Source organism: Sebastes fasciatus, chromosome 6 (assembly GCF_043250625.1).
Source record: "Sebastes fasciatus isolate fSebFas1 chromosome 6, fSebFas1.pri, whole genome shotgun sequence".
Taxonomy (NCBI): domain Eukaryota; kingdom Metazoa; phylum Chordata; class Actinopteri; order Perciformes; family Sebastidae; genus Sebastes; species Sebastes fasciatus.
Genome location: NC_133800.1, coordinates 12,127,800 through 12,152,848, shown reverse-complemented (window position 1 = coordinate 12,152,848; position 25,049 = coordinate 12,127,800). Strand labels below are relative to the sequence as shown.

Below are 25,049 nucleotides of genomic sequence, written 5' to 3'. Positions count from 1 at the left end.
GTGTCCCAGCGTATGTTTGTTTATATGGTGTATACAGAGGGAGCTGTGATCTGAATTAGCGTAGCAGCCGTGTGACTCATTCATACAGAACTTACTCTCCACCTCTTCCTTTGTTTATGTTTTCCTCCCTTCATCTGCCCTCGTCTTCCTCTCCGTCTGTCACACACGCTTTTTTCCTCTGTCCATCTTTTACTTTAATTTTAGACTGGTAATAAAAAGAGAGATTTTTTTTTCTTTTTTTTTTCCAGAAATGGAACAAATCACTAAAAAGCAGATACCTGTGGTTAAACCTTGTCCAGCTATGGAAAGAATAAAAAGAAAGCCAGAGGAAAATGGGGCATATGAGAATGAAAGACAAAGAGGGTTGTGTGTTGACTTAAGCTATCATTTAGGGTACTTTTTGAGTGCGCACACACACATACACACTGAGTTAGAGGGCAGTGATGGGTGGTTAGGCTCTGGCTCCATGCTCAGTTGAACAGAATGGGGCCGTAGAGATGATCCATGGGTGATTATGTCTCTGCTAATGGGAGATCATTTCCCGCTTAGCTGGTCATGCCGGAGATAGATGGGACTTCACACATACACGAGCACACTTTCTCTCACACACACGCACACAGGCCTCGCTGCAGAGGACGGAGGGCTGTTTGTCAGGCCTGTTATCTCGGACAGGTAGTGTGAAGGATGGAGAGACGAGGAAAGGGAGGGGGCAAGGGACAAAAAATGAGGAGAGAGAACAACAAACAGCTTACCAATATTAATATTGCTTATTATCCTTTTTTCAGTTGAATAATATTATATGTGTTACAGCTCTCTTATTGTGTGCTGTCAAATGGCGATAAATAATTAAAATGAGCGCAAGCAAAGTGTTTCCAAAGACACTGTATTGTAGGGCTGCAACTTCCGATTATTTTCATTGTTGATTAATCTGTTGATTATTTTCTCAATTCGTTGTTTGGTCTATAAAATGTCAGAAAATTGTGAAAAATGTGGATCAGTGTTTCCCAAAGCCCAAGATGATGTCCTCAAATGTCTTGTTTTGTCCACAACTCAAAGATACTCAGTTTACTGTCATAGAGGAGTAAAGAAACCAGAAAATATTCATGTTTAAGAAGCTGGAATCAGAGTATTTAGACTTTTATTTATTTATTTTTTTAAATACTCAAACTATTTTGAGATTAATTTAAGAGTTGACAACCAATCGATTAATCGATGCAGCTCTACGGTATTGCATGACTTGGAAAAGATTTGGAAGTCTTGCATATGTTTTCATATGTTAGACATTCAACAGTTGCATGCACACAACAAAGTACAGTGCATACTCATTTCTCTATTTCCATCTATTTTTTTTTTGTTGGTTTATTTAGATTTTGTATCATCTCTGTAGGGAACTTGGAGATCAGGTTAAAAAAAAGGGGTTGAATTATTTGAAAGCTGTCAAAACGTTCATGCTGTATATATCAATGAAGTGCAAAAAAGAAAATATTTCGTAAGTATGCAGATGGGTTTTTCTATCTTTTATGCATACATATACTGACATAAAGGCTTCGACACTTAACGTCCTCAAATGTCTTGTTTTGTCCACAACTCAAAGATATTTAGTTTACTGTCATAGAGAGGTAAAGAAAGCAGAACAAGCTGGAGTCAGAGAATTTTGACTCCTTTTTTTTCATAACAAATGACTCAAACCAATTTATCGATTATCAAAATAGTTGGCGATTAATTTAATAGTTGACAACTAATCAATTAATTGTTGCAGCTTTAGTAGTAGTAGTAGTAGTATCTGTATGTCATGTCTGTTGCCTACACCAGTTTTATAGTGGGCCATAAGAATAAAAAGTAAATTGTATAATGTATATTATAGGACATTTTTAAAGACTATCATGACATTTTAATCACACAGGGTACTTTGGAACTGACAAACAAACATAATGGCCCATTTCTGATAAAAATACATGCCCTGGCCTATTGGAGGTTTTATAGTTCCTAAGAAATTTAGAGGCAAATGTAGAAAAGGGAATGTCATACATATTTTATACTTCAGCGGAAATGCTTGCGCAGAGCTCCCGCTATAATCGCAAAAATGTGACTACGCTCCAGACACTGCGGATGGTGCAGAAGTTTGATTGGACATCAGAGCCGGGAGGTGGGATGTCCGGACAAGTACCTCACATCCTTACAACAACAACCTTATTTATTAAAAGCACAGGAGCTCCTCCTCATCATCCAACTCTTCCATTATTTAATTTTTTCCAGCCATGGAGTTGTGTTGGGTCAAACTAATAGGGAACTATTGAATCACTATTGCCTAGCAAATAAATCAAAGACTGCCTGACAAGGGATTTGAAAACCGTGGGTCCAAATCAAAAATAAATTACATGCTACGTGCTGCAGTACTATATATGCCTGGCGTGCGCAAGAGGTGCCCCACAGAATGCATATGCGCACAGCCACAGTAGTATAAATCAGGCATTAGCATTCTTGCAAGCTTCATTTCTCAGTGTGCCTTGCCTAGCCATTGAATATATTTTTTTCTATAGGTTGCAGGGAAGGCGTCAAAAGGAAAAAAGTTTTAATTTCAGAGTCTGTGGAAATCCAAAGTCACATGAAATTCAGCCTTGCTAGGCTTCACATTCACATCAGACATTTTCACTTTGTCTTACTGACTGATAAACACTGCAGAATGTTTAACCCTGACACTCACTGCGGTCCCCTCTGTCTTCGTCAGAACTTCTCCAGAGTGAAGATGCAGGTCACCATGTCTCTGGCCTCGCTGGTGGGCAAGTCCTCAGACTTCCAGGAGGAATACTTGCGATGCTCACTGCGCACCATTCTGGCCTACGCAGAGGAGGACGCTGAGATGCAGAACACTCCGCTGCCCTCACAGGTATGAAATACTACTGTGTTACATTGCTAATATTGATCGGATCGTAGCCTCACGCCTGCCTCGTGTGTTTGTCTGTATTTTCAGGTGGATGAGCTTCTAAGAAACCTCAACAGTATTTTGTCGGACACAGTGAAGATGAGGGAGTTCCAGGAAGATCCTGAGATGCTCATGGATCTCATGTACAGGTGAGAAACAGCCATCCTGTCTCTTCGTCTGTGTCTCTCTGTCTTCAGTGTCTCCCTCTCGTCTCTCTTTCTCTCATCACCCTGTGGCTTCTCTTCTATGTTGTGCTGCTGGTTCCTATTTCTCTGTGGTCTGGGCTGTTTTGACTCTATTTGGTGCCCTCACTATGGTAACCATGTGGTAGCAGTTTAGTCTCCTGATCTGGCTTTGTGTATATGCAAATGCAAACAGTGTGTGTGTGTGTGTGTGTGTGTGCGCGAGTGTGTGTGTGTGTGTGTGTGTGTGTGTGTGTGTGTGTGTGAGAACACGAAGGGGAAACAGTGGGACAAAGAGAGCATACATGTGCTGTGTGTTGATTTAGGCGCTTTCCCTCAACACGCTCTAATGTCACTCACATGTGTCATTTATCATGCACCTTTCTGTTTGGGTTTTGGTCCCTGTCACCTGGTGAGTGTTTGACGGCTGCACAGAAAGAGCCGTTAGCTCTACGCACTTACCTGGACTCACCCCAACGTTTACCTCCGAGCTCCCGAACACACGGGTCATTGATGCACGAGACATTTGGCCTCCAGATGCTTGAATTCATTCGTATAGTATAGTGACTCACCTGCTTTAAAAATAAATTCATTCAGAGTGTTTCAGATTTATTCCCATGCTGTTAGGCTAATGATTATTCATGCGTTCCATGAACAGGAAAACATTTTCCATATTTTTTTCGTTGCCCATAAAAACACTAAACGACCCAAATACTTTCATGACTGCCACACTCACTCTCATGCACACATTTTGTTTCTAGAAATTCACTCTTTATAAGGATATATATATATATATATTCCTGTGCTGTAGGAATAAACTGTTGAGGGTGACATCATGGTTCATGTGGAGCGCAAGACACAACCATTATAAATGCTAAAAGGGGCTGAAAAGAAGCATAAAACTTAAAGCTGCAGTGGGTAGAAATGGAGCAGATATGATTTTAAAAAAGTAATTTTTTTAATAAAACGGCCACTATATTCTGACAGTAGTGCATGAGACCGGTAATCTGAAAAAAATCATGTGCCTCTGCGTCTTCCGTTGTCCTCCAGTTCTCCTAACGGCATCTGCAAGATTTCACATACCGGAGGAAAACAACCAGTCAGAGCTGATCTGAGGTCTGCTGTCCATCTTCCGTTTATGAGAGTCACGAGTCAATCACTCGCGAACTCCGACCAAATGGTCAAACTAGGCAACGCTGATCAAATATGAATCAATATTCTGTTACTGTAATGCCTATTTCTCGCCTCAAATGTTTTCAGAATCATCTTGTAGTGCACGGTTTAGCTGTAAAATGAGAAAGACGCGGCCGCCATTGTAAAATCTGTAGAAGGAACGCCAAGTTCTGGTCACAAGACCGGACCACAGCCAATAGGAATGCTCTCTCAATGAAATGACCTGTGATTGGTCAAAATCTCCCATCGCGGGCTCGATTTTTTTAAAGCCTGAAAACAGAGCCATGAGGAGGTGCAGAAGTCTAGTTTTCTCTCAGAATACTTGAATCACAATATGTTGAAAGGTTATTAAGGAATTTTTGCCCAATGATGCCAAAAATATACTGCCTACTGACACTTTAAGAATGTTTTCCTTATGTTTATTGATTTATAGTTGAGACTATTTGTTTTTTTCTCTGGGCCTATATGCCAAAATATATCGACATAAATGTAGTCCCCAAATGCATCATGACTGCAGCACTTGCACTGAACAAACTAATTCATTTGGAATTGTGTTATTGTTTGACAGTTTTATTCATTTTTATTTATCCTTTATTTAACCAGAAAGGTTCCATTGAGATACAATATCTCTTCTGCCAGGGAGTCCTGGTCAAGATGGGCAGCAAGCAAAAAGTTTCATATACGAGTAGAAACAAGGACAGATAACATCACAATGAAAAACATACCAAAACAAAACAACAGACACAAAACACACAGGAATCAGAAGCTAATCACTTGTTAAAAGCAACTATATTATTCTGTAAAAACATTTTTAAAAATGTCAAGAGAGGGTAAAGATTTCAAGTTAAGTATGCCTTGCAGCTCGTTCCATGCTTGCAGTAAAAGGAAAAGGGAAATTTGCCATGCAGCTCTGTTCGGGTGATTGGGACCAACAGGAGAATTTTCTCTGGTGATCTAGTGTTATAGCTACTGGAGAAATATGAACTGGATATGTGCTGCGGTAATTTGCCCAGTGAGCTTTTGCAATAAAAATTACCATATGGCTTTTTCTCCATAAACACAGTGAAGTCCGTTGAACCATTTCATATAAGTTATAATGATGTGTACGGAAGCTTGCACCAGTGTTCTCAGTCTCTTGTGTATGTTGTATTTATTGTGTGTTTCTATGCTGCCTTCTTGGCCAAGTCTGGCCAAGAGAGGTGTTAAAATCTCAATGAGACTTTTACTTGTTTAAATAAAAACAATACCCTCTTTCCCCTTTCGTCCTCAGGATAGCGAAGGGCTACCAGACGTCTCCTGACCTCCGTCTGACCTGGCTGCAGAACATGGCAGAGAAGCACAACAACAGGAAGTGTTACACCGAGTCTGCGATGTGTCTGGTCCACGCTGCTGCTCTGGTGGCCGAGTATCTCAGCATGCTGGAAGATCACAAGTACCTGCCTGTTGGCAGCGTCACCTTCCAGGTAGAGAACACAAGTAAGGGATAATGTACAGCGAGCCGATCATTGTTGTGAAAGAAACCCACGACAGGGCGATGCCGCACCAGTCTTGCATCGCCCTGAAGGGGTTTCTTTCACAACAATGACCCGCTAGCTGTACGATATCGCGCTTATTACACGGCTACTTACTTAAGAAATCAATAATTTGACACAAAAATGGTCCGACATTGGAACTGCGCCCATAGCAACGGTCTGTTATACATAGCAACAGTCTGCTATAAAGAAATAACAGACTGTCGAACGCTGTAATTGACCAATCAGAATTGAGTATTCAACAAAGCCGTGTAATAAATGCAGATACACACACCATATTAGCAAGGAACTAATAATAAAAACATGTTTAGACTGAAAAAAGGAGCAGTTACAGCCACACAAAATAAAACATTCAGCGTTTGTTTGTTGTGACTGCTGGTTGTTTTGTTGAACGGAGACAAACCCTCCCCTGCACAACAGAACACACCACATCATACATCTCCCCACGGATTTTTTTCTCCAAATTTGGCTGTGTGTGTCCAGAGGGGGGAGCTGTACACTCATAACGTCAACATATAAATATGGTCCCCTGGTAGGTCTGCTTAACACAGCGCCTTTGAAGTTGAAGAGGGGGGAAAAAAGGCAAATGTGCTCCCGTGGGAATATGTGAACAGACTGTTCCCCTCAACTGGAAACAAACAGTTATAGCAGCAACTGTTGATGATGGCGGCGCTATCGATGAGCTGTGTCACACACATGACCTCCGTGGCGCTCTGGTACAGGACACTCTAACCCCCAGCAGTCAGCGGGTCATTGATTGGACGGTCATCAAATTAGTTTCATTTCCCACTGTAGGGCATCTCCTTTTAAAGTCAGCCACGTGATTGATTATTTGATTAAGAGGGCTAATTGATTGATTTGCCGGCTGATTTTTCTCCTCAGAACATCTCCCCCAATGTGCTGGAGGAGTCGGCGGTGTCGGATGACATCCTGTCCCCGGACGAGGATGGGGTGTGTTCAGGACGCTACTTCACCGAGAGCGGCCTGGTGGGATTGCTCGAGCAGGCTACTGATCTCTTCAACCATGTGAGACAACGAAGCTGCACTGATATTCATGCTATTTATGTTTAGTGTTAACATAAAAACCTGCAGCTGTGTCCCAAATCCATACTACGTACAAATTCGTATCAAGTTTTGATATATGTATATTTCATATTATATGCCTTATTTTAGATAAGGCATTAAAGTGGACTAAGTGTTACACAGAAGAAGCCCTGTGCTTTTACATAACCCACAACATTAGAGTTTCAGGTTCAGGTTACTTTACTTTACTAGTAGAAAGACAAGGTATCCATCGTGACACACATTTTACAAACACATACAATATTTTAAAACTATTCAAGGCTCCACTAATCACTAAAATACAAATAAAATATTTAATTGCGATTAATAGCAAGATTGTCCATAGTTAATCGCAATTAATTGCACATTTTGTATCTGTTCAAAATATACCTTAAAGGGAGATTTGTCAAGTATTTAATACGCAAATGTATGTATTTATTAATGGAAATCAATTAACAACACAAAGCAATGACAAATATTGTCCAGAGACCATCACAAGTACTGCATTTAGTATAAAACTAAACAGCTGTCAGTGTGCTGACTTGACTCTCATTCACATGTCTTGTGAGAGGTAAATGCCTGTTTTTCCCGACCAAAAGTTAGTGTACATGATTGGTACCAATGGATTCCTTAGGTTTTCTAGTTTCATATGATACCAGTATCTTCACTCCTCTTTAAATATATATTGTGTATGTGGTCATGCTAACCAGCAGTGATGGTTGTCTCATCAGGGTTGTCTCTTCGAGGCAGTGAATGAGGTCTACAAGATCATCATACCGATCCTAGAGGCTCACAGAGACTTCAGAAGACTGGCATCCACTCATGACAAACTACAGAAAGCCTTTGATAGCATCATTCAGAAGGTAACAACTGTATGTTGCAGTCGGGGCTGCCGCATGTATTCAGTTAAGGTTAAAGTGCAAATAACAAAGACAGTGAGATAATGTGATAGATAATGCAGAAAGATGTTTTGCAGAATAGAAAAAGCATTTCCTTATTCAGCATTTCTTAAGGACATATAATCTATTCCTTTAGAATGACTTTGGATAACTAAGATCCTTGAAAAGGACATTATTCTTGTGCTCAACAATACCATTTTTTTTTTCTCTCCGATAGTTTACAGGCATATCAATTTTTTTAAACCAAACTCTTCCAAGTGTTCTTCACAATAAAGACCCCATAAAAGGCTATTACCATATTGATAAAAGAATATGTTACTGATGTCATACTGATTAGAGACTGAAAAAAAATCTCCTCTTTGTTTCCCTCCAGGGCCATAAGAGGATGTTTGGGACCTATTTCCGGGTGGGTTTTTATGGGGCCAAATTTGGCGACCTGGACGAACGGGAATTCGTTTACAAGGAGCCAAGGATCACACATCTGCCTGAGATATCACACAGGCTTGAGGTACGAGACAGGAAAGTGTGTGCACTGATATGCATGTTGTGTAATTGGGGTGGAGTGAAAAGGGAAGATGGTGCCTGGCTGGACTGGTGGAATCTGATAATGACAAAACACTCACAATCATCCATCTGTTTTTAGTGAGTTTTTAGAGAGCTTGGAAAACTTGGAACTCATTTACATGCCTAAAAGGAGAAATAATGTCATGAAGAGTAATACAATGTCAGCCTCACTAATGAATCAGTTGCTAAATGACATTCAAATTATGTCTTGCTTTTAAGTGTTCTTTTGACATTTTATTCTTCAATGAATAACCTTGGATGGCTAGGGAATCTAAAGGACTGTATTATGAACAATACTGTATACTAACTACACAATTTCCCCCACTCCTAGAACTTCTACAGTCAGTGCTTTGGAGAGGATGCGTTGGTGATGATCAAGGACTCCAAAGCAGTGGACAGAGAACAACTCAACCCCAGCAAGGTAGGTGACCGTAATGTCACACCACTGATTGCTGCTACATGTCTGTCTGTACTGTAAGACAAAACATATTAATAATCCCGCTGATTAATCTTTACATTATCAAAACTGTTATGTTACTAATAACATTCAATGAATATGTATATATACTGTATATTAGGGCTTTCAAAGTTAACACGATAACAACGCGTTAATGCAAATTAGTTTTAAAGCCACTCATTTTATTATTATTATATTTATTATTCATTAACGCAACTTGCAATCTTTAGGTTGTAGCGGGCTCAGTTCTTTTTAAGATACTGGCATCATATGGAACTAAAAAAACCTAAGGAATCCATTGGTATCAACCACGTCATACTAGCTTGTCATGAAGGAGGTTAAATAACGCTCCAAACCTACATTACATTTTGGTGAGGAATAACTGTCATGTCCATTTTCAAAGGGGTCCCTTGACCTCTGACCTCAACATATGTGGATGAAAATGGGTTCTATGGGTACCCACGAGTCTCCCCTTTACAGACATGCCCACTTTATGATAATCACATGCAGTTTGGGGCAAGTCATAGTCAAGTCGGCACACTGACACACTGACAGTTGTTGTTGCCTGTTGGGCTTGAGTTTGCCATGTTATGATTTGAGCACATTTTTTACGCTAAATGCAGTACCTGTGAGGGTTTCTGGACAATATTTGACATTGTGTTGTTTTGTTAAATGATCTCCAATAATAAATATATACATATATTTGCATAAAACAAGCATATTTGTCCACTCCCATGTTGATAAGAGTATTAAATACTTGACAAATCTCCCTTTAAGGTACATTTGAACTGATAAAAAATGTGTGATTAAGTTGCGATTAATCGCAATTAACTATGGACAATCATGCCATTAATCGTGATTAAATCTTTTAATTGATTGACAGCCCTAATATGAATATATATATATATATATATATATATAAATATATATATATATAATGTATAAAATATGTGAAGTTAAAACTTACAGCGCTCAAAAAATATGCAAATAAATTGTATTCATGTTGACAGACATGTAATGTATCATCTTATATACAGGTGTAGTGTAATTTACTGTATTTCCCTAAAGTAGACATCATATATATATAGACCATGCAAATATAAATTTATGCAGAAACAAACACCTGTAATACATTAAACAAACCGACTATGTGCAAGATGTATTTTCCTTTTTGTCTGCTTTGTTGCATATATTGAAAAACTGCCAGTAAACCTTAAACCACCGCTCCTCTGCAGGCATACATCCAGATCACTTATGTGGAGCCCTTCTTTGATGACTATGAGATGAAAGACCGGCTGACAAACTTTGAGAAGAACTTCAACTTGCTGCGCTTCATGTACACCACACCCTTCACCAAGAGCGGGCGGCCGCGGGGGGAACTCAACGAGCAGTACAAGAGGAAAACCATCCTTACCACCAGGCACGCCTTCCCCTACATCAAGACTCGCATCGATGTCATCCAGAAAGAAGAGGTAAGTGGTGGAGAACATCTAGCGGCTTTTAACTCTTTTACCCGATGAACCGGTTTCAGCTGAGCTGTGTGTTAAAACACTGCCCTTTAAAAACTTCATAAAATGCTGCGGTGGTCTTTTTTATGAATTGTTTCTAAAAGACAAGGCCTTAATACTACTAAAAAACATTCCACGTGTATTTTGTCCAAACAATGTTTGTTTGGCAATGAGTTCAATATTTTAGTTACAAAATAAAAGCACAAGAAATTTTATTTTTTACCGTTTTTATATTGAATGTACATACTTGACTTTGGATTCTTTTTTGTTATCTTATTTACATTGTTATTGATCTTATTTGTTATTATCTAAGTTTTACTTGATCATATTTCATTATTATAATAAAACTACTCCATTTGGAGTCAAAATTGTTCAATTTAGTTGTTTTTTTATTGATTTCATACTGTGCACAATGGTAGAAACTGATGATGCACAGGGTAAATGTCATGGTCAAAGGCTCCATTGTGTGCACATAGCCTCCTGTAGTGGATATCAGTAGTATTTTAGAGCCAGATTCCCTTTCAAGAGGTAGAAAACCAATTTGGCACACTTTGGGTATCCAAGTGGCCAAATGGAGAGTCCTCCTGGTCCTATCCTTACTAAAACCTTTGTAGAATTGCTGTGCTTTGTGTTATTTATATCTAGTCAAGGAGTTGTTGAATTTATTCAGTGGCATCTCTGTGCATGGCATCATTGCTATAATGGTGTTATCCACTGTCTAATCTAGAAAACATTTTAGGCGAGGATAAAAATGAAATTTTTTCCTTTGGTTCAACACAATTTACTCAGGCATAGTCACAACGTTACTTACACTGGGAATTAATTCTCCGAGGTCTTACCTATCCATAGATACCAAGATCATGCATATGTGGAGCTATTCTTGATTTATTTTGGGTACGTCTGTCTATGCAAATCACACCTTCCAGCACCCTAGGGCTTAAGAGGTTAAGACACTTTGGTGATTACAGCGATACATTTATTACCTCTTTCTTGTTTCCAGTTTGACCTGACTCCTATCGAGGTGGCCATAGAGGACATGCAGAAGAAGACTAGAGAGCTAGCGGTTGCCACACACCGTGAACAGCCTGATGCTAAGATGTTACAGATGCTGCTACAAGGCGCTGTGGGAGCCACCGTTAACCAGGTACAAACAGATTTTTTTTGTGAATGAAAGCACTGCTTCTATTTTACACTACCGTCTGTCTACTCCTATTATGTCAGCTGAAATGATCACTTACTTCATGCTTAACCAAATGATGGCTGTTCTCCCAGTATGATTGCTCTTTGTATCATACATAGCCCCTTTTGTCCCCTGAGTGTTCCTTCTTAATGTGCGGGGGGAAAATAAACCAGAATAATTTACCTCTATTTATCTTATCACATTTACAGTTTCCATTGTAGTCGCAGAGTGCAGGTGGGAGACCTGACAGTGATCACACATCAAAGCCTTCACCCCTTCCACCACCCTAATCCTTCCTTTGCTTTTCCCCTGATTTAGTTAAAACGTCAATTCATGGCCCTTCTTTCCTTTCATGTCCCCGCCGCACGGCATGCTGAACCGGAGGTCTCTTTGATCTGATAGCTTCCAGGTCCTGCCAGCCTGGCGAATGTTGGAGTAATGATGAAGCAAGCTACGGCGTCTCTGCTCCCTCCCCCCCTATGCTTTATCTTCCAGCGTCTAATCTGACAGGTCCCTCGCTCCGACCTGATGGTTGTTTACATAACGCTAATGCTCAGCAGCTCCGTAAACATATAACTCTTGGCTGTAATCAGCGAAGGAGGCTGGGTTTCTGTGTGTGGGTCCGCAGCTCAGACCAAGGACTGAGGCCCAGGCCCGATGCGTTTATGATGCTAATCAGAGCTGTTTAACTGTGCCTGTCGTGATGCAGGCACTATGCGAGCGTGCTGTGGTTTTATGATGAATATAAGTTAGGATAACAAGATCTCGTACTGGGCAAATGGGAGCCAAATGGTGGGTGTGTGCAGGGTTGGCGATGACATTAGCCATGCAGGAGGCTCATCATGGCTCCCTCTCTGATCTGATATCTTCCTCATGTTCTGGTTCAGCATCTCGGGCATGCATTAGGCATTCAGTGAGGAAGTCATTTCCCCCTCCCTGAATGAGGGCCATTCTCATCCCTCCTTTGTTCATACACTCTCGAACGCTTCCTCTCTTACCTCCTCTCTTTCCTTCCTCCCCTCTGTTTTTTGCTTTCTCTTTCTTTGTCTCTCTAACTCTGTCTTGTATTTGTCCCTTTCCTCCCCCCCCCCTTGTAGGGCCCATTGGAGGTGGCCCAAGTCTTCCTGAATGATATCCCAGCGGACCCGAAGCTCTTCCGTCACCACAATAAACTGCGCCTGTGTTTCAAAGAGTTTATAATGAGGTAAGATACGATCAAAGAAACACCATCTACTGACTAAACACTGCACCAAAGTCATGCAACAATGAGGAAAGACACTACAAAAAAAATCCAAAAAAACAAGAACTTTCATGGTGAGCCAAAGAAAACCTAAACCTAATTTACTTGAATTTACATTTCTGCTACTCTTTTATTGTTACCAGTGGCTGGCACTCGCTCAGTAGGTGGAAGTATAGAACAATACTTCAAAGAGATTTCTGTGTAGAAAATTCTGTATCTTGAGTGAGTGAAAGTCTTCTCCAGGATGCTCTATATTTACATCATCACCGGTGTCAGTGTAGGAAGATAAAAGAGCCCCGTAGACGACTGTGACTGATGGAGACTGATATCCTCCTGTTTAAACTGAGTGTCAGTCAAGATGCAGAGATGGAAATGATAATCGTCACTAAAATGCACACCAGATGATAGTTAAAGAAACCAAACAGGTACAGTGTGAAATAATATTAGCCATTGTGTCAGGGGATATTTTTTCATTTCCAACAAGAGAGTGGAAGATATTTTTCCTCATAATGTCATTGAGCGCTTTTTCTTCTTGAATTGCAAAGGTTTATTGTTCCCAAGAGTTTCATTATATTTTGAATATTCAGAACATAATTTAAAACCATCCTAACCCACAGCAATGTGTCTGAGGATATGCTGATTTTTGTGCAGGAGACGTGCGTCTTTGTGTGTGTGTATGCGTTTGTGTGTGTGCTTTCATCTCGTGGGCATTTTCAGTTTGCCTCCAAAAGGTGGTTTTCATTTTCTAACCCTCATGTCACATTCCAGCTGCCTTGATTGCTACAAGCAGGTTGGCAAATATTTACTGTAATTTCATAAAGGTTTATTTTCTGTCCTAAATCCAGGCAAGCTGGCACTGAACCCTTTTGTATGCCAATTTTCTTGACAGCAGCGTTCTAATAACATCCGCTCAGGCAAACTATTTCCTAAATTGGTCATCTTTTTCCCTACTGAATTAGATCTCGGACCTCATCAGGCCTCACAGTAAAACATGTCATCTGCTGTGCAACTCATTACATTGTATAGATGCACTGTAATGTTCAGGGTAGATCCGCATGATATAGCTGCAGCAACATCACAATAGTAAGAATATTTTTCGATATAGATATGTATCACAGTGTTGCAAATTTATGCAACATTTTTTCAAATTGTATGGTCTATTTAATGAACTGTGTTCTCCTTTTATGCAGCATGATACTAGATAAAATCTACTCACATGTAAAATTGAAACCTACAGTAATAACTTACTTTGTTGATTTTGATTAGCTGGAATCATTCATTTCGACAACAAAATTAAAAATATGACCCATCATAAAGCAGAGCCCAACTTTACTTTCAATGCTATCAAAAAAAAGAAAAATGTTCTCCTCTCGTCCTGAAATGGACCTAAATCGATACTAGAGTACTACCTTGTTTATAAATGAAGCAGTACATGAGTTGAAGCCGTTGAAGCCGTTGAAGCAGCGTCGCTGTGTGTGTGTGTTACCAATCAGTGACGATCACAGAGAAGTCTTAAAGAAACAGTTAATAAGAAATTCTGTTTGGTTGTTAAAAAAATTTTAAAAATTGGAAAAGACTAAGTTGTTTAGAATCCTAAGAAATTGCTTTGTAATTCAGGTATAAAAAGACATCATTCAAGTGATAAATTGAAAATTTAAATTGCAGTTGTCTAAAATAAAAAATAGTAAAAGAAAATGGAAAAGAAAAGAAAAGCAACAACTAAGCAGCAACCAACATCTCTTCAACTCTGAACTGTATTGAAGTCAAGAGGAAAATCACCTACAGTACTACTTCTCTGTTGAAAAATCAAAATCAGCACATTTGATCTGCAAAATGGGTCTCAAAAGTGAATGTCACTTGTTCTACCTTCTGCATTGATGGCATTTCTAAAACATATTGTCTTTGAGATTAAGGCTCGAAAAGATAATTGGCAGGTGTCTGAGTCTGTCACAAGCTGTCGTGTTGATGCTGTCTAGTCCCACCTCCCCTTTGCCCAAATGTGGATTATCTATCTCCAGTAACAGACAAAGATGACCATAGGTCTTTGTTTTTTAAAGTTAGCTCATAAAACCTGTTGCATTACAGGAAGAGCCATACTTATTTTTTACTGAAGAGAAACACTCATTTTTAGTCAAATCATAAAAATGAAGATATTTAAATATTGTAGATGCATCAGGAGAATTAACTTTAAAATTCGTCAAACCAAGCAGTCAGAGAGAGAGAGAGAGCGACATATTCATATATGTTTTTATGGCTGGGAAAGTCCCTGTCCTTAATGCTCATTGCCCTGCGTATTTACTGTAAACTGTTACACGACATTGCTGTTTCCATATTACCCTCTTTAAAGACTAAGAGATAAACTCAGACATGTGTTTGCAATCATCCCAGTCTCTCTTATTTCCTGCAGACTGCTCTGTTTGTTGGCCATTATACATGTCATGATAGAGGACTGCGGGGAGACCCCATACCTGCCCTCTGCTCTTAGTTCAGCTCAGATCTTATGCTGCTGGCCGTTAGCATAAGGCATAAGGGAGAATAGGAGTTTTTATTTGTTGGTCATTTGTGTCTTTTTAACTGCGCTTTGAAACAGCCTTGTGGGTCATTTACAGTTTAGCTCGCATTCTAGCCGAGGTACTTGGAAAGATCTAATGTAGGAATTCCTTACGGCCGAGTACATTGTTAACTCACATTTAGAGTCCTGGCATACAAAGGAGTCCAATTTATGTCAAGTAGTTACAGTACGTTGTTAGCATGAAACAGTGCAGTGCTTCTCTGAAGGCTTGAGGACAGAGAGAGGATTACTGCGGAATTGTTTTGCATGGAATCATTGTTGAACCTGCTCTTATGATGGAGGTTATTACATTAAACAGGTCAAGGAGTACATTTGGTTCTTTTTTTCCATGTAATTTAAGAACATGCATTATAACACTGATTGCGCCCTGCTCTTCTCTTTGTCCTGTAGGTGCGGTGAGGCAGTTGAAAAGAACAAGCACCTGATCACGTTTGACCAGAAAGAGTACCAGCAGGAGCTGAAGAAGAACTACAACCGTCTGAGAGAGAACCTGAGGCCCATGCTGGAGAGGAAGATCCCTGAGCTCTATAAACCCATCATCAGGCCTCGGCTGGAAAACAGGTAAACAGACCCACCGAGTCAAACAGCCAATACTGTTTTGACAAGAGACGGCGTCGAAAAATAGAACACATATCATTGATTTTTTCTCATCACTCTGTGTGATTGCTGAATCCAAAGGAAAGTGAGAACAAATGGAATTGAGCGGAGATCCATTCACACTGCCCGTGTCACCTCTACAAATATTGATAGCTGAACCAGAGCCACAGCACACAGATTGAGTGTTGAACCAATGCCACGGCCACGTTGCACCCATGAATTAGTGAGGGCTGATTGCTCGCTAAGCGCTTTTATATGATCAACCATGGCGATCTCGCTACATCTCGTAGCAATGTATTTCCATGCTAAGGGATGAGCATGTACTTCAAAGGGATACTTATCCCCCTAATTTAGATTTTTCCACTCAGCCTAAGGAATGTGAAGAGAGCTTCCAAAAGCAGTTGCATATTCTTGATTAAATTAAATTGGATGAGGACTGATGTTAACACCAGCAAAATAATGTGCACATTTTATACATTATATAAATATATAATACAAAATAAATCCTTGTTGATACTGGATTTTTTTAGTTTAATGCCAATATTGATATTTGAGAGTTAAAAAGGACCTAATATGCTTTTGTGATTTTTCCCTTTCCTTTAGTGTGTTATATACTTTTTTGTGCATGTAAATGGTCTGCGAAGTTACAAAGCCCAAAGTGGAGTTACGCTCTCTCACAGAAACACCGCTCCTGAACCGCCTGAAACGCCTTTCTTGAAGTCCCGCCTTTTCTTCCGTAACGTGGTGATGTCACCAAGTAACACTTTTGCACAATACCTGCTTAGCGGCTAGTTTGGCACGCCCTCACATAAAGCTAGTAAGAGCGGAGCTGGAGCAGAGCCTGAAGAGTTTGGTTCGGTTGACCAATCACAACAGAGTGTGCCGGATGACCAATCAGAGCAGAGCTCTAACAGAGCGTGTCAGACAGAGGGTGAAAAGAGGTGCTGCAGCACAGCCGGTATGAGAGAAGTAAAGCATTTTTTGAACATTAAATCATGTAAACATGTTCTAGTAGAAACCCAAAATACAAGTATGCACCTGAAAATGAGCATGATACGTCCTCTCTAAAGGGATCCGATAACAGTTAATCAGCACATATTGGTATGAACACAGATACATCTGCAATAAGCTAGTATCGGCCAATATAATTGCCTGTTGATTTATCGGCCTAGTTCTAATGAAGAAGCATAATACACGTTACAATAAGCTTAATATCTTAGAGTAAATCCTCTCATGTATGACCATGTCCAACATTTGGGCCTTGGTGAAGTATCAGGGTAGCTAATGGGTGAGTTACGTACTGTATGTCTGCTACTTTATAAATATCACGGTTCCTACACATTTTCCCTTTCAAAATTCCATACTCTTCCAGACGTCTCGATAGATTTTTCAGACCATATTTGACTTGACTTGACTTGACTCTCAGAGGATGCTGTGACAAGACTACAGTGCTTTTGCCTTTGCATATGGCTTACAATTGCTGCCTCCCTATGTTGGAAATGTCGAACGATTTTTATACAATATCTTTATTTTCTCATTTAGAATCCTTAATTAACCGGGCTTTATATTTGGGATTGTCAAGCCAGCCCTCGGAAAACTTGCATTTCACTTCCACTTTGGCTGTTCAGTCCACAGTCCTATGCAGAAAGTTGGACTCAGACTCTGCTTGTATGATCAATATACTTTTAGAAATTCTGAATTTAATATTTTAGAAAACAGAATAGGGGCAGTAGTCTGGAAAACAGACTATTTTTTCGATCCTTAACCAGACCTGGAAATTACTAAAATCAAATTCCATACGTTTCCATACTGTGAAGGAACCCTGAAATATGGCATTGCAGGTTGTAAAGAGTGAGTAATTGAAACAAAAATTCCTATTTTACCGTACCGTAACATTTACCGTACATCTCTACTCCTACACCTACCTGCCCTGACCCTTCGTCCTCCTCCTCACCATCACCATCATCATTCCTTATCCTGTGTTTTCCCCGTCTTCCCTCATCCACTTGTCCTCTCCGTCTCACAGGGATTCCTTCAAACGTCTAAGTTTCCGCAGAGCTCAGGAGGAAAACTCCTGAGATGCCACGGCTCGTCTGAGAGAGAGAGAGAGAGGAAAGAGAGAGAGTGAACGCTACGGAGAGGAAGGGGAGGCTGTCACACAACCGAGAGGGGAAAAGAGAAGATAAGATGAAAGAGGAGAAAAATGAGGAAAGGAACTGCTGAACTGCTGGTGATACCCTTGAACTCCTCTGTGCTGGAGCAGCTCATTGTGTCCACGATGGAGGTTTCTCAACAGTCCATCAGTGTTTATTAATGTCTGCTCCACGTCCACTTTTAGGATTGCGCGGTTGTTTGTTACAGGAGGCAAAAGGAGAGTGAGCGAATCTCAAGCAAAGTGTAGCTTATTGAGCATTTCACTGTAAAATCTTCAGATGCTTTGGCTCTGTTGATTTCTTTTTTTTTTTTTAAGATAACTGCAAGTCCTAATAATGCTGCAAACATTTCCTCTGGGTTGGTAAAGAGGCCGACTAGAGTTCCTCTCTGAGGTCCTAGCTGGCCCAGGGCCTGTATGTGTGCCAATAATGCTTGCATCCTGTGTGTGTGTGTGTGTACATGTGTGAATGGATGTGTGTTTATTTAGATAATGTTTGGAGTAGAAGATTTTGGTGCCATACTGAAGTCACTTTGTACTCGATGATGATGAATGAGTCTGTTTTGTGCTAAAGGGCCTTTGAAATTCCGCTCTGGGGCGTCTATGCATGAAATGTGCCAGTTAGAGCAGCAAAGAGTATGGATGGATTTGTGCACTGGAAAATTCCCTGTGTTAGCTCTTAAGGCTATTCTTGTCTTAATAGTGTTGGACATACAGTATCTGGCCATGTAGCTAATGGAAGAGTTTAACTTATTGAGAGTTATCTGATGTAATTACACAGGAGGCAGATAGACTTATCTAAATCACACATGGCTTATCTCTACAGTAAACCCACATTTTGTATATAGTATAGTAGAGGTATTACATCAGATAGTTACACAGATGTTTACAAAGGTATGAAAAACTATTTTGCATTTATTTTATGGAAATGTATTTTTAGATAAATAATAGCAATAATGATATTAATTGGAAATATTATTCAGCAGGCAGGATTCAGTGACTGAGTGTACTGTAACATGTTCCAGTAAGTTTCAGTAACTGTTTGTAAATAGTCCACTTCCTACGATACACACAGTGCCAAATTTAATTCCTTCCTTATTTACTTAGGAACTGAGACACTTCACTAGAAATTCAACATTTTGAGACGTCATTCCACACAGCTGTGCTTTGCAATGTGAATTATGTTTACTCCATATGTCAGAATACATTCCTAGAGGAGAAATGTACTACTGCTTTTTGCAGCAATGAACAGTGGCAACCTGATTTCATTTGACATCCACGACACAGCTCATTTCGTTGGTGTTATGTTGCAGCTCATTCCGTATTTCAGTAATGTAAATGCGCTTGCCGTTTCAAAAGTGGGTGTATACTTTTATGTACATTATTAATACTCATTTGACTATTTTTCACTTTGTTTCCAGGTACATCTCTTATTTATGAACTCTTGAATGGTTTTAAAATTGCTAAATGAGATGAGAAAGTCATGCAGCATGTGTATTAATTGCGAGTATTAATTAAAATGTATACCTACTTTTGAAACATGCAATACATTGCAGAAAGTTGGTGTTATATAACATATATTAGTGGCATTCAACCACTGGAGACTGCATTTATGTTTCTTTATCAGTTCTTTTCATGTTCATACCTGATGTGTTTTATTAATTTTTTTACTTGTCATGCATACAATGCTGTTGAAGAACCTGAATAAAACTTAATATATGCACATTTTGTCAACACTGTGTTTAATGACTATTTTTAAACTTTTACTTTCAAGAAATAGCCTTCATAAAATGGTATTATTATTACAGTATTAATATTACATAGCCATACCACTTGCTTACTGGCAAAAACTGACACAATATTTAGCAGATTTAATTTTCAAGTTATCAATTTGCCATATCATTATAATCATTTGTAATCAATTTTATTCACATTTAAGATTACAGTTTTCTGAAATTGTTCTATAATTTTATTGGTAACACTTTACAATAAGGGTACATTAACATTAGTTAATGCATTAATAAGCCTTAATTAACAGTTAATTAACAGTAACTAAAGTGTCTAATAAGCATTTACTAATGGTGTCCATGTGAACTAAGGTATTAATTTATACATTATTTAATGCTTGAAAAGACATTATTAATGTATTAATAAGAGGCTGATGAAGAAACCTCAGAAGCCATAAGAAAAATGAAGGAGAATAACGACCTTCTGCCAATGAGAAATTATTAAACACCACACCTGCCTTTAAGCATTTGTTTTTGATGTTCATGTTGGACCAAGTTAGATAGTCCCCTTTTATAGAGATCCCCTCCAGTTAAAAACATGATTGTAGTTAAATCCTCTCGGAGGCTATTCAATTTTAGTTAAAAATGTATTTTTCTAAATAGCATGCTGGCTGAGTAAAAAAAAAAAAAAATGTTTTTATTTTCATAGAGTACTAAAATTGTTTCAATAAATGCTAAAATTGATATATTTTCTAAATAATTGCATTTTCTTTTAACATGTAGCATAACATCTTCATCTTTAAAATATGGAATTGATTTACAGTTTCTAATGTTTCACTAATGTTTAATAGCTGGTGATCGTTTCAACTTTACAATAAGGGTCACAAAGAGCATTAATACATGGTTAATTATGGTTAGGTAAGTAACGCTTACTCTCCTAATTACATCCATTATATTGGTGTTTTTTTGCAGTCAGGCAGTATTATAGTTATATATTATTCAACTTGTTATTGATGAATAAAATGGTAAATATCTACTAAAGTTTCCCCCCCCATAAATCTTGGATATATTTAGTACACAAAGCGAGTTTAAAAAGCGGGAAAAACTACAATCTTCTGCTGTCGCATCAATGTGACGTCATCACTACTCGACGACGACATGACGGACACAAGTGTGTTCGGGTGTGTTGCTGTAGATTTCATTCACAACAAGCGAGTACCTCTGTGATTCCCAGCGGTATGTTGACAGTTGTTTTTCTTGACAAACTACGGATAGCTGCAGTGGAGCTGCTGGTGGTTACTGGCGGCACCGCTGGTGTGTAGTGTTGGGCGTGAATGTTGAATGACAGAGAGCTGGCTAGTGATGCAAAGTTAACTCCAACTCTTTGGTGTCCTGTCAGTCAGCAAGCTTCAGACGGTAACGGTGGTAACCCAGACGTTACGGTAACGATGGTAACCCAGACGTTACGTTAACTCAACACATCTCGTCTTTGTGTCTTTTTATGAGTCACAGTAGTGTTACAGCGCTGTCAGGTCCTCTCCTACCACTTCACTGTTTGTAAACGTGTGTTAAGGTGCTTAAACATCACAGAAAAGTATTTAAACTTTAAAAAGATGGACCCTTGATGAGAACCAGGAACGTGACGTTGTATCTGGTCTGACACATGATGGATGTATTAAGAGAAGGTCTGACATATAAGTATGCGTTAAAGGTCCCATATTGTAAAAAGTGAGATTTCCATGGCTTTTATATTAGATAGATAGATAGATAGATAGATAGATACTATAGATAGATAGTAACTTTATTGATCCCTAGGGAAATTCAAGTTTCCAGCATCACAGTTCCATAGTGCAAAACATGTTAGTAAAAAGGCAGTAAAAAAGTTAGTAGTGCAAAGTACAAAGTACAAAAACATATACCAGATATATAAATACAAGGAGATGAAGAAAAGAAGAAGTGTGTTAAAAATGAGTATAGTGCAGGTTAACTCCGGTAGCTTAGTCTATGAAAGTGCACTGTGTCCTGCAGACCGTCCTCCTTTGCCCCCCCTCAGGTGTTGTACAGTTTGATGGCTCAGGGGACAAAGGATTTCCTGAGTCTGTCTGTGGAGCAGGTATTATATATAAATACTGTGAAAGTATTGAAACACTTCATCCACAGAGAAATACACACAGCCCGTATTGAGAAACTGAGCTTTTGAAACAAGCTGTCAGGATTTCTGTCCATTTGTGATGTCACAAATATACAATATTTAGACCCTTTCAAAGTTTTAAATGTAAAAATTCTAAATGTGTCCCAGTTTATTTCCTGCTGCAGTGTATGTGAATGACAACAGCTGACAGGAAGTAAACATGGACCCAAGCTGTTGCCTAGCAACGCAATTCTGTTACAATTTCATTGAAATGCACTAAAACGGAGCGTTTCAGACAGAGGGTAAATACAGGTATATTCAAGCAGACATCATGAGGAAAATAAAGTTTTTTTTAAACATTGAAGTATGTAAACCTGTTCTAGTAGAAACCTAAAATGCAAGTATGAACCTGAAAATGAGCATAATATGTCCCCTTTAAAGACAAGCTCTTACCTGTTTTGCCTGCAAGGACACTGTATACGCCCTAACCTGCCACAGTTTAACCTTTCACAAATAAGTTAATGACCTCTATCTATTTGATATCTATCTTTACTCCACTAAGCTCATGAACCAAACAAACTGCGATACAGCACAGGAGCATAGTTAGAAACAGAGTGGTTATATAAGTCCGATGTTTTTTAGCCAGCCTCTTACAGTAATGAGAAATATTATGACTTTTCTGCTTTTTCCTGTAGCTGTAGATATTAACCACTGTTTTTTGTGTGCTCATAATTTTATGAATATACTCACGCACTGAGTAACCTCTGAGGATTTCCTGCTGTAAATGGTAATTGCACCTCTGTCTTGCCAAGCCTGCTTCATGCCCCAAGCAGGATAAATGGATGGATTGTGACAGCAAAAACTCTGATATACAGCAGGAGAGTTTTAGGCCGCTGCAGATCGTTAGCTGTTCCTGGTGCCTGGGCTGAGGTGTTTTGTTAATACTGCTTCATTAAAACAGATCAAAATGGGATCATGAAACTGTTTTCCTGTTTGGAAACATTTGTGGAATGTGTGAACAGATGGAGTTTGGCATTTTAAGTTTGAGTTGAGCATACAGAGCCTGACAGATTTGGCTTCATCACAGTACGCTGGCAGAACACTTAATTCACATATTAAAAGTAACCACATGAAGCTATAGAATATCAACTAATAGTTGTGTCTGAAACTTACATAAACACACACTCTGTCAATAATCCAACGTAAATAAAAAGTTTGTAACTTGGAATCAAAATATAAATAAATAAAGCTCTGTTTTTTGGTCTTGCCTCCTAGGTTTAGCCATCCTCTGCTCAACTTTGACGCCATTTGTGTGACATGGAGCCAGACGAGGACCTCAACCCCGACACGGATGACCTTCCACTCCGAGCAAATACTAACCACATACTTGTCAGACATTATGTGCTGGACCTGACGGTTCATTTTGACAGGAAGGTCATCGGTGGTAGTGTCGTTCTGTTCCTGGAGCCTTGCTCTGGATTAGGGACTTTGGCTGAGGATGACATTGGACCTAGAGCTGGGACTGTAGAGGCTGGAGGGAGTCAGGATACGTTTGTGTGTAGATCTCTGGATGTGGACACAGTGGAGAATGGTACAGAAGAGCTTGGGGAGACTACGGCGAGGACGGAGAAGATGTCTGGCGTTGGGTCGCAGACCGCAGCTGAAACCAAAAATATTCAGTCTTCACATTTGTGGGAAACCACCAGTGACGGCGATTTCACCCTAGTGCTGGACTGCTGTGACCTCGATGTGTCAAAGGTGGAAGAGGTGGACATCACCTCTGTGTCAGCCATGTCTGGTCTCCTACCAGAGGTCGCATCTGAGAGGTCAGGTGACGGTTCACTGAACCCACAAGCAGCCTTTATTCAGACCCTAATCTCTATGCTGTCTAGCCGATGGAGGCAAAAGCACCAGCTCTTTTTGCAGTGTAGCCGTGCCCCTGGTGCTCAGGACGGCAGCTCACTGCACTTTCGTAGAGACCGCTGGAGTCTGCAGGTGAGGAAGAAGGGGGTTGCGTCGCCTCAGGAGTTCCCTCGTGCTCTCAGGATCTGCTACGAGACGAGGCCAACAGGCGACTCTGTGAGGTGGACCAAAGACCAGGACAACAGGTTTGTCTCAGGATGCAAGCCATTTAGTGGTTTCATGGTATGATTAGACTCCCCTTTAAAACTGGTGGCACATCTGATCTCATTTCTGCTACTCGACTTACAGTATAATATTCTGAGCTTGCCATGTTAGAATAGAATAATACTGATTAATTAATTCACAAAAACACGCTTCAGGCTATCATATTCTGTTGTTTGTGTGGATGCTTTACGTGGATGCGTGTGTGTGTGTGTTTGGTGGATCCTTTGAGAGTTGAAATGAGGGTTGTTTATAGTTTACCATTGTTTACCCTTCCAGGGTGTGTGTTTACACTGCCGGTTCTCCCATCAACAACCGAGCGCTCTTCCCCTGCCAGGAGCCGGCTGTTGCCATGTCAACATGGCAGGCAACAGTACGGGCCCCCAGTGAGTGTGTGGTTTTGATGAGCGGGGAGGAGCAGACTGTACCTATTGAGGACGGGGACACACGTAAGCTGTTATTTCACAAACCTTTTGTGACAACCAGTAGAAGTCAAGTTGATTTTTATTAATGTAGCCCAAAATCACAGATTTACCTCAAAGGGCTTTCATTCTGTATAGCATAAAACACCTTCTATCTTTAGACCTTTGATTAGAAAATGTGGCTTGTTAACTGACTATCTGTCCTAGGGATGCACGATAAGGATTTTTGTTTCAGCCGATATCGATAACCGATAATTACCTGCTTCGCATGGCCGATACCGATAAGATAACCGATAAATACACTTTTTTTTGTTTTAAAAGAAGTTCATAACTTGTAGCTTATGCACACCTGAGGGTAAGAAATGCTAAGGTGTAATGAGCAAAGATGGATGATTTAATATTCCATAGCGCTGACCTAACCAACCAACTAACTGATATCACTATTGTTAACATTTCCAAAACAACAGAACAGTTCTGACACTTCAAATGTTCATTTTATTTTTTCTGGTAAAGTACATCAAATAACTTGTTTTGCAAATTGCAATCGTGTTGTCTGCCTTTGAAACTGTGAAAAACATCCACACCGGCGATAACATGAGTGGCT

The 25,049-nt window shown here is 39.7% G+C and overlaps 2 protein-coding genes across 6 annotated transcripts in view; both read left to right on the top strand.

Moving 5' to 3' along the window:
- The window catches only part of dock8 (dedicator of cytokinesis 8), a 73,706-nt gene extending 53,943 nt beyond the window's left edge, over positions 1-19,763 (top strand). For all 3 annotated transcript variants that reach the window (XM_074637663.1, XM_074637662.1, XM_074637664.1), the window contains 12 exons: positions 2,729-2,887; positions 2,972-3,072; positions 5,549-5,741; positions 6,693-6,836; positions 7,604-7,735; positions 8,145-8,279; positions 8,667-8,756; positions 10,028-10,264; positions 11,301-11,444; positions 12,578-12,684; positions 15,683-15,853; positions 17,916-19,763. In XM_074637663.1, the coding sequence (XP_074493764.1) occupies positions 2,729-2,887; positions 2,972-3,072; positions 5,549-5,741; positions 6,693-6,836; positions 7,604-7,735; positions 8,145-8,279; positions 8,667-8,756; positions 10,028-10,264; positions 11,301-11,444; positions 12,578-12,684; positions 15,683-15,853; positions 17,916-17,967 (1,665 nt within the window). In that variant the 3' untranslated portion in view covers positions 17,968-19,763. The remainder of the gene's footprint in view (positions 1-2,728; positions 2,888-2,971; positions 3,073-5,548; positions 5,742-6,692; positions 6,837-7,603; positions 7,736-8,144; positions 8,280-8,666; positions 8,757-10,027; positions 10,265-11,300; positions 11,445-12,577; positions 12,685-15,682; positions 15,854-17,915) is intronic.
- A 1,130-nt stretch (positions 19,764-20,893) lies between these two features.
- aopep (aminopeptidase O (putative)) overlaps positions 20,894-25,049 on the top strand; it is a 90,693-nt gene continuing 86,537 nt past the window's right edge. For all 3 annotated transcript variants that reach the window (XM_074637659.1, XM_074637660.1, XM_074637661.1), the window contains exons 1-3: positions 20,894-21,004; positions 23,175-24,007; positions 24,303-24,472. In XM_074637659.1, coding sequence (XP_074493760.1) covers positions 23,217-24,007; positions 24,303-24,472 — 961 coding nt within the window. In that variant the 5' untranslated portion in view covers positions 20,894-21,004; positions 23,175-23,216. The remainder of the gene's footprint in view (positions 21,005-23,174; positions 24,008-24,302; positions 24,473-25,049) is intronic.